At 40.8% G+C, this 17933-nt stretch overlaps 1 protein-coding gene across 4 annotated transcripts in view; it reads left to right on the top strand.

Moving 5' to 3' along the window:
- Nucleotides 1–17933, top strand: part of DNAH5 (dynein axonemal heavy chain 5) — a 358938-nt gene that overhangs the window by 188286 nt on the left and 152719 nt on the right. For all 4 annotated transcript variants that reach the window (XM_039471819.2, XM_074387173.1, XM_003932490.4 and 1 more), the window contains 7 exons: nucleotides 94–250; nucleotides 3612–3824; nucleotides 4532–4756; nucleotides 6162–6334; nucleotides 14944–15122; nucleotides 15532–15719; nucleotides 16050–16244. In XM_039471819.2, coding sequence (XP_039327753.2) covers nucleotides 94–250; nucleotides 3612–3824; nucleotides 4532–4756; nucleotides 6162–6334; nucleotides 14944–15122; nucleotides 15532–15719; nucleotides 16050–16244 — 1330 coding nt within the window. The remainder of the gene's footprint in view (nucleotides 1–93; nucleotides 251–3611; nucleotides 3825–4531; nucleotides 4757–6161; nucleotides 6335–14943; nucleotides 15123–15531; nucleotides 15720–16049; nucleotides 16245–17933) is intronic.

Here is a 17933-nt window from a genome sequence, read left to right on the forward strand (position 1 = left end):
CAGCCTTGCCTCCTTTTCTTATCCAGGTTAATTTATTCCTTGAACGGTCAGCTTTGTGTGGTTGTAAAAGTTTCTGTTTTCTTCTCCTCTCAGGTACTTGGAGAAGAAACGACTGTGCTTTCCTCGGTTTTTCTTCGTCTCAGATCCAGCCCTTCTAGAGATTCTGGGCCAGGCATCCGACTCCCACACTATCCAGGCCCATTTGCTGAACGTGTTTGACAACATTAAATCTGTCAAGTTCCATGAAAAGGTCTGCCTAATTCTAATGGCAGGCCAATGTTTGCTGTCCCTTAGAACCTACGCTACGTTTAAGTAGCTCTTTGAAAACCGGTTGATAAAAAGGGTTGCTTCCCTGTCCATGAGCTCTTGGCCAATGACTGAAAACAAATCTTGGGGTGCCATTTGCCTTCGGAACTGCTTACTCTCCAAAATGTAGATTCAAATTTAAAAAAAATGATAGCTTAGGATTAAGAATGCATTTTGTGTAGCATTCATGGTTTTACACCCCAAGTTAACTAGTCAGAAATCCAACAAGAAAGAAAACCAACTGTTGATAAAATAGTGTCTTAACTAAACAGAACTGCCCTCAGGATTCGATTTTTTTTTTTTTTTTTTTTTTTTTTTTGAAATGGAGTCTTGCTCTGTAGCCCAGGCTGGAGTGCAGTGGTGTGATCTCGGCTCACTGTAACCTCTGCCTCCCGGGTCCCAGTTCAAGCAATTCTCCTACCTCAGCTTCCCAAGTAGCTGGGATGGATTTGATTGTCATAATCAGGTTTCAGAAGTTTTTTGTCATACTTTATCAAAATTGGTTTTTTACAATCCCGTGTGCATAGAATCATGAAGCTGCATGGGACTCGCATTAGGCCATTTAACTTGACAGAGACTACACTTGCACAGCTGCTGAAATATATTGCCTAATCCATCCCTCCACCCAAATTCCCTAGGAAAGTGATCCTTCTTGCTTGATATTGTATTCAGTTTCCCTCTGTGCTTCATATAAACCCCTAGTAACATTCATTTTTTTCATCCTAGCATGCAGTGTTACATTTATTGAGCAACTACTATGTTCCAGATGTCATGCTTAACACTAGGAATACACTAACCTTCCATGAACTTGTGCTCTCAGTGGGGAGACAGGGGAGTAGACAAGTTGCCTTCAGAGTGCAGTTAGGGGGGTGTCAGAGCTATTTCATTCGAAGCCATTAAAAGCCAGTTGTTAAGGTCAAGCTCCTTGCTGTCTGCCAGACACGATGCTGGTCTGGGGTTCCCAGGAAGAATATATCATGATCAACACTGAAGTCAGTTGTATGTACTATAAGACTCTAGAGAAACTGGACAATCAAATTGTTGAATAAATAAACTTGAACTTGTATTATAATTATTGCACTGCATTAAGCACAAACAGTGTGAGGATACCCTCAAGGAGCCCTAACCTGGGTGTATGGGGGTGTCAGGGAAGGCTTTCTGCAGGAGAATATAAATTTGTACTGACTTTTTGAAGGTAAGTGGACTATAACCTTGCAGGTGAAGAAGGGAAGTATGGTCAGGACAGAAGAAGAACAGGTGCAAGTGAGGTGTGGGCGCCTGGAAGCAGGGGCGGTCCAGGCTTGTCAGCAGCGTGGGTGTGTGAGGGAGGGTTTTTAGTTTCCTAGGGCTTCTGTGGCTTAAAACCACAGAAATGTATTCTCTCAAAGTTCTGGAGGCTAGAGGTGACTGTATCTTAAATTGATCACATCTGCAAAGACTCTATTCCCCAATAATGTCACATTGACAGGCACCAGGGCTTAGGACTACAGCCTATGTTTTTGAGAGACATAATTCAACCCACAGTAGGGAGCCATGAGCAAAGAGAGAAGGGGGATGGGCAAGATGTTAAAGGTCAAGTGGATCCCATTATGGAATTCTGCTTCATCCCGAACCTGATTAAAAAGCCATGGGAGGCTTTAAAGCAGGACAGTGACCTGATTTGTGTTTCCGAAACATTCTCTGGCACAGTGTAGGAGGCAGAATGAAAGGGGGCAAGGACATCAATGTAAGAAGGCATTGCAAAATCAGGATAAAAAAGACTGAACAGCTGTAACGAGGCTTTGTTAGAGGGGACAGAGAGGAAGGAAAACAGGATGGATTTTAATGGTTCAGAATCAATGTTTCTTGTTTTATTGGATGTGGAGGTTGAAAGAAGGGACTAAATGCATCAGAAAATTCTTCCTGATTGTTTTGCTTAAACCCTCTGCCACAGCACTAGGATTTCATCGTCCAAGAGCGAAGCTTCTCACTGTCTCACGTTGTCTTAAGTATCTTTAAGTATCTTATTTTGAGTGTAGCCCTCTTATGTTGATTAAATGCCCACAGACTTTTCGCCTTTGTTCTTAGCAGTTTCTTCTTCTTCTTCTTCTTCTTCTTCTTCTTCTTCTTCTTCTTCTTCTTCTTCTTCTTCTTCTTTTTTTTTTTTTGAGACGGAGTTTCGTTCTTGTTACCCAGGCTGGAGTGCAATGGCGCGATCTCAGCTCACCGCAACCTCCGCCTCCTGGGTTCAGGCAATTCTCCTGCCTCAGCCTCCCGAGTAGCTAGGACTACAGGCACACGCCACCATGCCCAGCTAATTTTTGTATTTTTAGTATAGACGAGGTTTCACCATGTTGACCAGGGTGGTCTCGATCTCTTGACCTCGTGATCCACCCGCCTCGGCCTCCCAAAGTGCTGGGATTACAGGCGTGAACCACCACGCCCGGCCAGCAGTTTCTTCTTAAGATCGTGTTGTTTTTGTTTTTTCTTCTTGTTCCTGCCATGAATTTTCTATAATCAGGGGCCACGTTTGGTTGCGTGGGTGCTAAATCTTGTAAGTTTGTAAATACAAATTCATATTTAGGGGCTTGGAAAGGGTCTATGTAAGTGGGGGCCCTGAAACTAAAGCCCCAGTAGCTTTTTGGTAGATCAATTCTGTCTACAAGCTAAGGAGGACTTAGTATATACAACACTTTAGGTTTTAGAAGTCTCATTTCATTTGGGAACCTTTAGAGATTTTTAAAATCATCGTATTTATATTAAATGTTTCTTTTAGAAAATTTACCCCCCTTACAGTATAGCTTATGTGGAACTGATTTCTTTCTTTCTTTCTTTCTTTCTTTCTTTTTTTTTTTGAGACGGAGTCTCGCTCTTGTTGCCCAGGCTGGAGTGCAATGGCACGATCTCAGCTCACTGCAACCTCTGCCTCCTGGATTCAGGCGATTCTCCTGCCTTAGCCTCCCGAGTAGCTGGGATTCTAGGTGCCCACCACCACACCCAACTAATTTTTGTATTTTTAGTAGAGACGGGGTTTCACCATATTGCTGAGGCTGGTCTCAAACTCCTGACCTCAGGTGATCCACTGCCTCAGACTCTCAGAGTGCTGGGATTACAGGCGTGAGCCACTGTGCCAGACCTGAATTGATTTCATATTGCCTTTTAGATTTCATGGCTTTTTTTTTTTTAAATTGTTTTGAAGTAATTTGTATTTTGCCTTTTACAATATTTTATAATCTGTAGCTTAACTTTCTATGGGAAAGACAAGTCAAGAATTAGTTTTTACTTTTCATAATGACTATAGCTTTTTTTTTTTGTTTCTAACATAGATCTATGATCGAATTCTGTCAGTTTCCTCTCGAGAGGGTGAGACGATTGAATTGAATAAGCCTGTCATGGCAGAGGGTAATGTAGAAGTTTGGCTTAATTCTCTCTTGGAAGAATCTCAATCCTCGTTGCATCTTGTAATTCGCCAGGCAGCTGCAAATATTCAAGAAGCAGATTTCCAACTAATTGAATTTCTTTCATCCTTCCCTGCTCAGGTCAGTGTATTGAAACTGGAAAGTATGTTTTATAAAATAGTCATCTTAAATCTCAGACATTACCTACTGTAAGCTTCACAAATGGCTATAATTTAACTCTAGGTCAGTATTAAGATTTTCATAAGGACCCATTAAATATGCATAATCTTAAAGATTTCAACTACAGATTATATGGTCATATATTTATAGACTTAAATGTGTATTTGGTTTATAGATATATTTGATGTATTGTCTTTAACTTAAAACAGTTTTTTCCCTACTCAATCTTGGATGTAACAGTATATAAAAATCATGAAAATGTACTGAAAAATGAAAAAATACTAAAAAAATGAAAAATAGATTTCAGTATTAAAACACAGGAAACAATGTTTTCTTAGTTACTGTGAACAGTAAAGGTTTGGTGAGCATCCACTCTGTCTCAACATCATGATAGTTTGGGTAAAGCAAGTTTCAGACATTCTTTGCCTGCAAGCAACTTAAAATCTATCTAGAGAGAAATGTGACTTCTGCATTTGGAAGATAAGATATAGAGTTTATCTATAATGATAAGAAATAGAGTTTCCATAGGCTATGAAAAAAGGCATCAAAGTTGATGTAATCATGGCTTTATACTTGCATAACAATCACAATTATTGATCATGTTGTAATTTCTATTTAAATACATTAATATGTCATACAAATTCATAAAGCTTTTTCATTTCCATAAGGTTGGATTATTAGGAATTCAAATGATATGGACACGGGATTCAGAGGAAGCCCTTAAAAATGCCAAGTTTGATAAGAAAATCATGCAGAAAACGAATCAGTCTTTCCTGGAACTACTCAATACTCTGATAGAAGTCACCACGAGGGACCTGAGTTCCACAGAACGAGTGAAATATGAGACTCTGATTACTATTCATGTGCACCAAAGGGACATCTTTGATGACCTGGTAAATTTTTTATAAATGCTGTGGCATGTAGAAAAAAACAAATTCTAGACACTATCTGTGTTTACCTAGTAGAACTAGTTTGATTGAATTCAAGGAAAAGATTAAATTCTGGCAAAGAATCATGTTCGTAGTCAGGGCTTGTTGTTAGCTTTGTTTACAGTCTTAACTGAATGTCAGTTATATTCTGATGATCTATGCCAAGACGATATTGAGGCAATTAGATTTTATGAAAAAAATTTTTAATGTGATGATTTTTAATGTTAAAATTGTCGTGTAACATCTGAAAAGCCTTTATACATCTTTTTTTTTTTTTTTTTTTTTTTTTGCTTTTTACCTGTTAATTGAAGATCAGTAGTTTCTTGCTACAGAAATTATTAGTAATATTGCTTAGTAGAGCTGTTTAGGACTTCCCTTAAGGCTTTTAAAAAATCACATTCTTAACAAGTTTTGATACATTTTGTGTCATTGATTGCAAATGGTCTTTCCTAATATAGCTTCTGACATTCAGGTGTCATACAGATTTTTGCTTTTAAAGAGAGAACAGGGTGGGAAAAGAGAGAACAGGGTGGGAGAAGAGTTTCGTAGCTACAGAAAATGGGAAATAAATGAAATTTGTCCTCTGCTACAAAATACATTCGATAAGAGGCAAAAAGCTCTTATTTTCATAATAATTTTCTGGGTTTGTCTCACCCCATTATGTAAAAATGATTATGAAAGATCGGTTTTGTTGTAATGGAAAGAAAGGCAGCACATCCAAGCTATTGTGTGCTAACCTCCTGTCTTAATAGCTAAGCACAATACTTGCCTCTCTGAGAAATAAAGGGCCCAGGCTAATTTTGGATTTCTTAGTTGTCAAAGAAAAATGGTGAAAGTGGCTTAAAATTTTGGTTAAAAAATCTGGACAAAAGGATTGCCAGGCAATGACCTGTCATTTAGATGTTAGAAATTTTGGCCCAGTGTAATTCTTGGGAAAATAATTAATGGGTTAAAAAAACTCAACACTATGCTTTGTTATAGTCTTTGTCCTAATGAGATTGTTTGGTTCTGTCTTTGTGTGCCAAAACATGCTTTTCATGGATTATATTTCATGGTTAGGACTACGGCATTAGGCGTTTAAAGGTGAAATTTAAGAAATGAATATCTTATTATTAAAATATGTAAAACCACTTACATTGGAGGGCCATAATTAGGAGTTTCTCTTGAGTTTTCTCATTCCCATCTTCTAAAGTTTTTTTTTATCAATCAGTAAATGAGTGGGTTGGCTGGTGATGTAGTTGACACCTCTGAAATACTTGGGTCGTCTTTGAGTTTTATTTATTTCACTTTATGATCTATGTGAATGCTAATGTGTGTATTTAATGAGTGATTCTCATCATAGCTCTAACAGACTCCTTTTGAATTTCAGTGCCATATGCATATCAAGAGCCCTATGGACTTTGAATGGCTGAAACAGTGCAGATTTTACTTTAACGAAGATTCTGACAAGATGATGATTCATATCACAGATGTGGCTTTCATATACCAGAATGAATTTTTAGGCTGCACTGACAGGCTTGTCATAACTCCACTTACAGACAGGTGATGGAACCCTTCTCCCAACCCCCATCCATTTTTATTCTTTCGAATTGCCCAGAGGATTTTTGCTTAAAGTCTCTCAGGGTTTATAGGCTCTTTTATACTAAAATTTAGTATTTTTAGCTCTGAAATTTAGTATTTTTAGCTTTCCACCTGTGTCTTCATATGGTATTTAGGTTTGTGACTGACACAGACCTTGCCTCTTCTGCCTTCAGTCTTGTAGAGGTAGAGTTTAAATGTATAAACTTCGTGTGGATAGGGATGGGTGAGAAAAGGAGTTAATTGCTGTGTGTTCTCAGGTGCAAATCATGGTGGGCCTTGGGAGCTGCTTGAGTATCTTGTTCTTCCTGAGAGACAATTAGATTTTTTTTTTTTTTAAGCAGGAAAGAAATTGAGTATCAGTGCAGGTAAAAGTAGGGAGAGGCTACTGGCCGGGCCTCCAGAGTGTTAACTTTTCCCTCTGCCTGTAATTTACCAGTTGTGTTTGTGATACCTGCCACTGCAACTGCCCTAGAATCAGTCTCCTCATTTGTAAGATGAGCTAAGTCAGTGGTGCGGTACCCAACCTTTCTGGTACCGGGGACTGGTTTCGTGGGAGACAGTTTTTCTACGGACCAGAGGGTGGGTGATGGATTTGGGATGATTCAAACCCATTCCATTTATTGTGCACTTTATTTCTATTATTACATTGTAATAGATAATGAACTAATTATACAATTCACCATAATGTAGAATCAGCGGGAGCCCTGAGTGTGTTTTTCTGCAACTGGACAGTCTCATCTGGGGACGATGAGAGACAGCGACAGATCATCAGGCATTGGATTCTTGTGAGGAGCGAGCACCCTAGATGCCTGGCATGCACAGTTCACAAGAGGGTTCATGATAAACGTTGCGCTCCTATGAGAATCTAATACTGCCGCTGATGGGATGAGCCATGGGGAATGGCTGTAAATACTGATGAAGCTTCACCCACTCGCCTGCTGCCCATTTCCTGCTGTGTGGCCGGGTCCCTAATAGGCCACCGACCAATACTCTGTCCTCATTCAGCTCCAATACTGGTCTGTGGCCTGGGGGTTGGGGACCCCTGAGCTGTGTTTTCTCTAAGGGTGCTTGTAGGGCTAATATTCTGTGATTTGGTTAGTCTAATTTGAACTTTGTAGTATCAACTACATTGTATATTTTCGCTTCAGGGTGCACTGAATGCTTGTTACGGTCAAACAGCTTGCGTTAATCATTCCATATTTTATTCATATAACACAGTATTACATTGTGCCGCATAATTATCTACAATCATGATTGGTCAATGAGAAGTAATGTGCATTAAAAAGTTCCCAAGTAGGAATTTTTCATAAAATGCTTATGTGATTATTTTATGTCTCCTGCCTTTCAAGCCTCCAGCACTTCCTTGTCTTTCTCTGTCTCCACCCAAGGCCTTGTTTCCTGTTTGTTTTTGAGGCGGAGTCTCGCTCTGTGGCCCAGGCTGAGCGCAGTGGTACCAATCAATCTTGGCTCACTGCAACCTCTGCCTCCTGGGTTCAAGCCGATTATCCTGCCTCAGACGCCCGAGTAGCTGGGATGCCAGGCATGTGCTACCACGCCTGGCTGATTTTTGTATTTTTGGTAGAGACAGGATTTCACCATCTTGGCCAGGCTGGTCTCGAACTCCTCACTTCAGGTGATCTGCCTGCCTTGGCCTCCCAAAGTGCTGGGATTACAGGCATGAGCTTGTTTCCTGTTTTATTGAAAAGACAGATGTGCTCATCTCCATCACCATGTGCCTTAACCTGGGTGTCTGTTCTCAGGCAGCCCGTTCTCTCCAGATTCTTCGAATGGATGGTCCATGCTGTTGTCCAAAGCCAACAGGCCCACTGACCCCAGGTTTTCCTCTCTGGGAGCATCGTCCATTTTTCACTTTCAACTGAATTTTTTTTTATCAACACACAAACATGTTGTGATTGCCTCCACACAGCAAGCCCTACCGTGATTGGCTCAGTTTCCTTCCCACTTCCACGCTCCCTTCAAAACCCCTCAAAAGCAGTTTCTCTCTGCCTGGTTTTTCTTGAGCTCACTTCATTCAGGCTCTCAATGTGAATTTTCTATTTCTGCCATAACAAGTTGCCACAAATTTAAAACCTTAAACAACACAAATGTGTTCTTTTTGTAGTTCTGTTCATTTGAAGTCTGATGCGATCTCACGGGACTAAAATCAGGTGCTGCAGGGCTGTGTTTCTTCCCGGAGACTGAGTTCTGTTTCCTGCTTTTCCAGGTTGTTGGCAGAAGACCTTTCCTCCTGGTTGTAGGACCCAGGTCCCCATTGTCTTAAGTCAGCTCAGGGCTGTTCTAGCCTCGGAAGGCTGCCACGTTCCCTGATCCTGACTCCTTCCCTCATCTTCAAAGCTAGCAATGGCGGGTCAGGTGCCTTTCATGCTTTGAATCTCCCCTCCTTCTGTTGTCTTGTGTCTCTGACCCACCCTTTTGCCTATCTCTTCTGCTTCTAAGGACTCATGAGATTAGGTTGAGTCCACTTTATTATCCAACATAATCCCCCCGTCTGAAGGTCGTTAACATTAATGACATCCACAAAGTCCCTTTAGCTGTGGGAGGTAAGATGTTTACAGGTTGCAGGGGTTAGAATTTCTTAATCTTTGGGGGACCAATTATTTGGTCCTACTTTTCCCATCACTCTAATAAATCAGTTCTCCTGAAAGTCACTCAGACCTGTTGCTAAATCCAGTGGTCATTCCTGGATCTTGTGTTTCTTGAACATTCAGCTGCATGGATGCAGTTATCATTCTCTCCTTTTTGATACACTTCCCTCACATGGTTTCCAGGACACGGCACTCACCTGGTTCCTCTTAATGGTCTGGTTGTCCTTTTGTACCTGTTCCTACTGGTTCTTCTTCATCTTTGACCTCTAAACATAGAACTACCAGGCTCTTCTCTTCTCCACTTTTACTCATTCCTTAGGTGATCCCTAAGGAATGATTTAAAAATCCTAATCTCTGCACGCCAGGGTTTCTTTCCCAAACTCCAGACACACATATCTATCTACCTACATGACATGTCCATTTGGACGTTCCAGGATATTTAACCTTAGTGTGTTTGATCAGCCTCACAAAAGTGCCCTCCTGTCATCTTCATCTTCTTCATTTTAGCAAGTGGCCATTCCATTTTATCAGAGTGGTGGGAGGAAGTGTGATATTCAGAATAATGTTCCCCTGAAAGATGTCCATGTCCTAAACCCTGAAGCCTGTGAATACGTCACCTTCCAGATGGGCAATCCAGCACTTCCTGTGGTAACCTTGAAGGCTTTCCTTCTCTCTTACCTCACTATCCAGTCTACCAACAATCTGGTCAGCACTGCTTTCAGGTTACATCGAGAACGTGACCATTTTCACCCCTTTGTCGTTACTGATACAACTCCAATGACTGGAAGAAACATGAGGGTCCTTTGTTTTATGGATTAGACATGGACACACATGGAGTGGTTTCAAGGAGTGCAAAGTTTAATAGGCAAGAAAGAAGGAAAACACTCCCCTGTACAGAGACAGAGGGAGGGGGGCTCTGAGCAGAGAGAGAAAAACCCCGTGTGGGCCAGAAAACAGTCGGTTATATTAGGAGGCTGGAGGAGGCTATGTCTGATTTGCATAGGGCTTAGGGTATTGGTTTGACCAGATGTGTCATTTATGTAGTCTTCGGAAAAAACTGGCTCTCCCGCCCTAGCTCTTTGATATTCAAATGCAGGTTGCCATGATGTCCTCCACACATGGAGTTATCTGGAGGTGGCCATGATGCTTGGCACACGTGGTGACAGGGAGAAGAGGGCGGGAATTGCCTTCCTGGAGGAACTGTTTCTAATCACCAGCATTTGCATATCAAAGCTTGCTAGCCTGGCTCTTTAAGCCTCTTTTCTGTTAGAAAAGAAATATTTTGGGAGCTGTTTTGATTAAAAAGCTGTTTTATTAAAAGAATAATTCTGTTTTATTAAAAGAACCTGCTGAGAATTCCCTTTACCCTCTCTATCTGCCTACGATTATTCCTTAATCACTTCTATATCATTACTACTCTTTTGTTGTTGTTGTTTTTGAGACAGAGTCGCACTCTCTCGCCCAGGCTGGAGCACAGTGGTGCGATCTCCACTCACTGCAACCTCCCAGGTCCAAGTGATTCTCCTGTTCAGCCTTCTGAGTAGCTGGGACTACAGGCGCAAGCCACCACACTTGGCTAATTATTCTATTATTGGTACAGATGGGGTTTCACCATGTTGGCCAGATTGTTCTTGAACTCCTGACCTCAGGTGATCTGCCCTCCTTGGCCTCCCAGAGTGCTGGGATTACAGGTATCATTACTACTCCTGTCCAGCCCACTGTAGTCTCTGACCTGGATCATTGTGATAATGTTGTGATAATATGATAATGATAACTGGCTTCCCTGCCTCTGCTGTTGTCCCTGTACGTCTGTTTTCGGTTCAGACATCAGAATGTAAGTCAGATCCTTTGCCCTAGAACTTCCCCCATGGTTCCATCTCATGCCAAGGAAAAGCCAGCATCCTCCTGTGGGCCTATGAGGCCTGGTACAATCTGGCCTCTGCTACTTCTCTGCTTCTTTATCCTTACTCAGCTCTGGCCACCTGCTCTTTGCACAGCTGCAGCACAGTCTTGCCTCAGGGCCCTAGGACTTGTTATATGTTTGGCCTGGAACCCTCTTCCTTCAATAGTGACATAGCATGCTTCCTTCTTCCTTCAGGCTTCTGCTAGAGGGTCACCTCAGAGGACCTTCTAACCTCTCACAATCTCCAAATCCCTAACCCTCTTACTCAGCTTTATTTCCCCTGTTTCTTATTTTTAATAATCTATTTTCTTTCTTTAGAATGTAAGATCCTTGGTGCATGGGCTTCATGTGATTTGTTCGCTAGAATTGTTCTGTCACATAACAGGTGCTAAATAAATAGTTCTTGAATAAATGAAAGAAATGATTATTTCCAAAATTACATCTTAATGGTGAAAAAGTTCAATGGTACAGAAGAACGAGAAGTAGAATGTGTGGGAGGGAAAACTTTTCTGCTTTTCAAAATGATCAACAGTTTTCTATTTCTTTGAAAACTGGATGCTTAGATATCAAAATCCTTTTACAGTTTCACATGTAGGTACCATAGTTTACAGTCTTTTCTGCAACCTCATTCTTCCACTATGCTCATTATCCTGTATATCTTTTTATGTCAAAAAAACTAAGAACTATAAAAGCAAAACAAGTATTTTTAAGCACGTCAGTGAAGGGATTCTGAAGTTCATTTGTCTGTTTCACCCTAAATGCCCACTTGTTGATTTTTCTTTAACCAACTTGGTTATATGGGAAGTGAGTTATTAATTTTTGCTGGTTACTGAGCTTCCACTGCAAGATTTGCTTCCCTTTTGCAAGAGAAAGCTCCTCGTTGAAATTAATACTTTAGAAATGTCAAATCCTAGAGGCACTGACATGTTGTCAGCCCTTTGCTGACTGACCTGTGAATTCAACAGCTGTGGCAGCTCCCTGGATTCTGGGAAGCTCAATACCACGTGGACAGAGTTGCAGACGTTTCAGATGATAAAATAGCCATTATAATATAATAACATACAGCACTTTTCTCCAAAAACTCACAGTGTTTTTAATGAAGACTAGAGTTGCCCTGCTGTCACTTAAGACAGAGGGTGGAGGAAATTGAGGGCTGATGGAGGCATCCTATCTTCTTGATAAGAAATGTAGATGGGATTTGTACCTTTTTCTGACATTCTCATAGCTTCTGTGAGGTTTGCCTGAGTGTTGACCATTCGGCACTGCCCCAGCAGCTGTGTGGTCTTGAGCAAGACACCTAACCTCCCTGATTCCCTTGGTTTGGAATCATTGTGTGGACTAGAGGTAATGTAAGTACCCAGCACAGGGTGTGGCACAGAGCAATATTACTATTCTTGCTATCACTGTTGCTTGTCATAATTGCTGATAACACTTTTTTCTGGGGGCGATGGAGTCTCATGGAGTCTCACTCACTCTGTCGCCCAGGCTGGACTGCAGTGGCATGATCCCGGCTCACTGCAACCTCCGCCTCCTGGGTTCAAGCAATTCTCCTGCCTCAGCCTCCCGCGTAGCTGGGATTACAGGCATGTGCCACCACGCCTAGCTAATTTTTGTATTTTTAGTAGACATGGGATTTCACCATGTTGGCTAGGCTTGTCTTGAACTCCTGACCTCAAATGATCCACCTGCTTCAGCCTCTCAAAGTGCTGGGATTACAGGCATGAGCCACTGCACCTGGCCTATGGTAACACATTCTTTAGCAACCTTTTCTTTGGTTTCTCCTTAAGCATATCTTATAATCAAAGAGCCTGTAACTAAACCAAGTTCTCAAGGAAGAAATATACCCTGCTGATGCACATACCGTTGTTTCTTAGGAAACTTTTCAGCAGTTTAGAACCAATAGGAGTTGAAACCACTCCTGGTTTACATGTGACAAAATGCACCAGCAGTGCTATGAATACTTAAGACAAATGCTGGTGATGGATTTGGTTAGTTAGAGTGTTAATGAGCCTTGGGTCATGAGGTTGGTGGTTTTTCATTTGGCATCAGAGTCACATTCCAATTCCTGTAGTTGTTAGGGCAGGAGGGACCAGATGAGAATGTATGAATGAATCAGCACAAGCCATTTATTCAACAAATTATAGTACAAGATGCCATGGGTTAGGCAGGCAGTTGAGGGTACAAGCATGAACCAGACCTAGCTCCTGACTGCAGAGAGTTTATAGCAGTTTAATTGGAAGGTAGAAAACTAACGTGGAATTGACCACAGGCAACTAAAACACAAAGTTCAAACTGCTCATGAATGGAGATGGTTTTGAAACTAGCCAATAGATAGACTAGAAGGGAAAGCAGAGAAGGGAGGGAAGGAGGAAGGTACACCCACATGTAGAACTCCCCTGTGACAGATCCGTGCTTGTCACTGAAAGGCAGTTTGGGCACCAGTGTAGCAGTGGGTCTGAAGCCCCACATACCTGAGTCAGGGAGAAGTCACCAGGCATGCCCGCCTGCTTTTCATGTCAATAGGATCGATCTGTTTGAAGCAACTTGCTGCTGCTTCTGTTCAAACATAAACCAACTGATCTCAGTTGTAACGCGGGTCTGCGTAACGGAGCAGCCGAGTGATCAGAGTTGATGGCGATGTATTTCCTTTTTTTTTTGTTTCGTATTTATTCTTTTTTTTTCAGTTTTCAATTTTTAAGTTCAGGGGTACAAATGCAGGGTTGTTACATAGGTAAACTTGTGTCATGAGGGTTCGTTGTACAGATTATTTCATTGCCCAGGTATTAAGCCTAGTGCCCATTAGTTATTTTTATTTCCCGGATAGGGTGGGCTCGTCCCAGAGCCAGGAAACGAGGGGACTTGGCTTGTTGCCATGAAGTGTCAGCTCTCGTGCCACAGCCTAAGAAAAGTCACTCAATCTCTGTGAGCCTTTCCCCTCAACTCTGTATAGGGGGAAAGGAACAGTAGCTTCTTTCCGGGGTTCTCTGGAGATGAAACAAGATGATGTATGTGGAGCACATGTGGTGTCTGTTGCTGTTACAGACACTGCTCTGGAAGGGATGGCAAAAATGCAACCGGGGAAGTAAGACCTGGGGCTAAAAGACAGAATCAGAGTGAGAGCAGGCATCCTCCTGATTTCATGCCCAGATCTTCTCCTCTGTGTCTAGGCTCTGCATACATTCAGGGTTGAGTCATTTACTTGCCTTTATGGCACTTGATTCCAATAAAATTGAGAACCTGGAACTACCCCCAGCTGGTTCGGTCCATTTTCATTTCCACTGCTCAAACTGGATAGTCATTTCATTTCCTTGGAAATCTTTTTCAAGTCCAGATGAATGCTTTATAGTTTGGCCATAAGAAAACGCTACATGGCACTACTTTTTAATTTGTCTCCTTTGGTAACACCAGGGGGTGCTGGCTAACAAGTAATTCATCTGCAAGTTATCAGGTTAAACATTTCCTTTGCAGGCATTCTTGTATTCTCTCACCAAATGTTTTATTTGTTAATCTCATCTAGTAAGATGCAGTTGAAAGTGTGTGCAAGTTTCGTAGATGCTCACAGAAATAGATTCAAGATGTGATTATTTAGCAATGTGTGTTTTAAATACCAACTACGTTAATGTCCAGCTTTTAAATTCAAATGGTGATTAATCTATTTGAAAGGATTCAGATCTGTTTAACAGAATATTATTATTTTTTTTGATGGGGGTAGATTTTTGCGAAAAAGTTGCCAAATGCATTTTGGAAATGCAATGTATTATTTTTATACCTGGAGATTCTCTCTGTATATTATGATAAGAAAGCCTGAAAAATGAAGCAGTGACAAGCCTGTTTAACCTTCAAGGTGTTTTTAAACGTATTTGATCATAGACTACCCCCTCCTTTTCCTCAGCATATGTTAACATTGATAAGGATAACTGTGTTTTAGGGCGTAGTATGGGAAATGTTAGGTAGGGACAATGGCCTGTTTTTAAATCGTGTGGGTTTCATGCCACTGAGATGTCTCAGATATATTTCCAAATGCCTGAGGACTGGTTCTAGGGATGTTTCCACCCTTGCAGATGTTACATCACACTGGCTCAGGCTCTGGGAATGAGCATGGGGGGAGCTCCGGCTGGACCTGCAGGCACAGGCAAAACTGAAACCACGAAAGACATGGGGCGATGCCTTGGGAAATATGTCGTGGTTTTCAATTGTTCAGACCAAATGGATTTCCGAGGACTTGGACGGATTTTTAAAGGTATGGGTTATATTTTTTTTATTTGATGAGAAATTTCAGCCAAGGTGGAATATTTTGCTAAAATTTGTTTTCGACAACTGGCCACATTTTAGAATCATTTTCAACTTTGTAAAATTTTTTGGAAAATCTTCAATCTTGCCAGGTGTATAGACCTAGTGTTACTATCTCCTGCCTTTTTTTTTTTTTTTTTTAAGATGTTCCGTTATCGCTGCAGGTTGGGTGTTTACAGGTAAAGTGCCAAATTGTGAGCTGCTTTGAGTCACTTGAGGCGTACATAGATCTATTTGTTCCACTTTACTTTTGAATGAACTCACATTTGATGCATTTTGACAGCTACATAATATCCTTTTTCTTGGTTTTCTCAAATTATATACTAAATGGATTTTTTTTGTTTAATTTCCTTTCTAAGGACTGGCACAGTCTGGATCCTGGGGCTGTTTTGATGAGTTTAACCGTATTGATCTACCAGTTCTCTCGGTTGCAGCCCAGCAAATTTCCATTATTCTGACATGTAAAAAGGAGCGCAAAAAGTCTTTTATTTTTACTGATGGAGATAACGTGACTATGAACCCTGAATTTGGGCTTTTCTTAACCATGGTAAGGAGCTGCTAGAAAAGCTACTGAATTTCAGTCTTCTTATCACAGTTTTCATTCATCTCTCTGGTCGTCTGTCCTCTATTTTCCTGAATGGAAATTGGGATTGTAACTTGACCTCCTGTTGAAAAGCCTTTGGGGTTAAGCGAAGATCATATGAATAACTCATGACAGACTGTCCAGGTAAAAGAAGAGTGAGATTTTACATTACTCAATGTAAACGAATTTTCTGATTGTCATTTCAGATTTGTTGTGTGTACGTAATGAATCTTTTAATATCATGCTGACGTGTGGTCGATTGCATCATTCATCCTTGGGTTTTTTTCTGTATAGAATCCTGGCTATGCTGGACGGCAGGAACTCCCTGAAAACTTGAAGGTTAATTTCCGCTCGGTGGCCATGATGGTCCCTGACCGTCAGATTATCATAAGGGTGAAGTTGGCTAGTTGTGGCTTCATTGACAATGTTGTTTTGGCCAGGAAGTTTTTCACGCTTTACAAACTGTGTGAGGAGCAGCTTTCTAAGCAGGTATGTTATCCTGGAGGTCTTATGCACTTAGGCATGTTTCATTTTTCCATCTAGCAGAATGTTCTCTTTTTGAGAAATTGTAGACTGAGCTTGTTGACAAAGGATTTTATTCATACTAGGTAGAAAGGTGATTACTACAAAAAATTTATATGCATAGTTTTATTAAGAAGTACATTTAAATAAATTAATATTTATAGCATAGAAATAAAGTGAATATCATCTACACTGATTTAAGAGCCAAAGATTTATGGATATTAACATTGGCTCTTTATATCACTTATAGATTCATTGCCATATGTGTTATGTATTTTCATGATTTTTAGGAACCTCTCAGTGATTTATTCTTCTCAATTCTAAGCTCAATTGAGTATTTGACTAAGCTTTGCTAACTCTCTGGTTTGTATGTTGCAATCTTTTTGCTAGTTTCCTCTACTGCTTAGGGTAGCAGGTTCAGGTATCATGAGGTTTGTTTAATAGTTAAAAGTCATGGAATTAAACATATACTTCTGCATTAGTTATCTATTGCTGCATAACAGTCATGCAACAATCATAACACAAATTTTGTATCTTGTAACAGTGTACGTTTATTACTACATGGTGTCTGTGGGTCAGGAGTTAGCTGAATTGAGTCCTGTGGTTTATATCTAACAAGGCTACAATCAAGTGTTGGCTGGGGCTGTGGTTTCACCTGATGCTCGAATGGGGGCAGTCTACTTCTGAGCTCATTCAGGTTGTCAGCAGAATTCTGTTAGTTGGGGGTGGAAGACTGAGGGCTTCAATTTCTTGTTGGCTATTTGCTGGAGACCCCCTCAGTTCCTACAGGTTGTGCATAGTTTCTTGCTATATAGGATTCTCCAAAATGACCACTCAAAGTCAGAAAGGAAAGTGGTTTCAGCAAAATGAGTGTAAATCTAATGTGACCACATAATCACACACACATAATCACATACAACCTGTTGTCTCTGCTGTATTCTATTAGTTAGAAGAAGCAAATTTCAGGTCCTGCCTAATCTCATATAAAGAATGACCACCAAGAGGTGGGTATCATGCCACGATTTTCTACTACGTATCAGTAAAAATTAGTATAAATATGTGCTAAATAATGACACAGTGCAATAAACATAAGATTACAACATGAGTAACATTTCCTACCATATATAACCTTTGCTCCATCTCATTACTCAGATTTCCATTTCAAACTTCTTTGAATCTCTATTACCTTTTTATACCTGCAGATTCAACTAATTACATTCACACTCAAAAGTTCTTTCCCTGTGAGTGTCCAGACACACCCAGATTCTTCTGGCTCTGGCCATTGAGCCCTTTCTGGTTTGTCTGACGCTAACATTTTTGTCTTTAACATTCTTGGTTTCTTCTGCTTATTTGAGCCCTTATTCACTCATTCTTATTATATTAGTCTGTTCTCATGCTGCTAATAAAGACATACCTGAGACTGGGTAATTTATAAAGGAAAGAGGTTTAATTGAATCACACTTCAGCATGGCTAGGAAGGCCTTAGGAAACTTACAATCATGGTGGAAGGGGAAGCAAACACTATCCTATTCACATGGTGGCAGGAAGGAGAAGTGCCAAGTGAAGAGGGGGAAAAGCCCTTTATAAAACCATCAGAGAACTCACTGCCATGAAAGCAGCATGAGGATAACCATTCCCATTATTAAATTAACTCTT

The sequence above is a fragment of the Saimiri boliviensis genome, chromosome 1 (genome assembly GCF_048565385.1).
Source record: "Saimiri boliviensis isolate mSaiBol1 chromosome 1, mSaiBol1.pri, whole genome shotgun sequence".
Taxonomy (NCBI): domain Eukaryota; kingdom Metazoa; phylum Chordata; class Mammalia; order Primates; family Cebidae; genus Saimiri; species Saimiri boliviensis.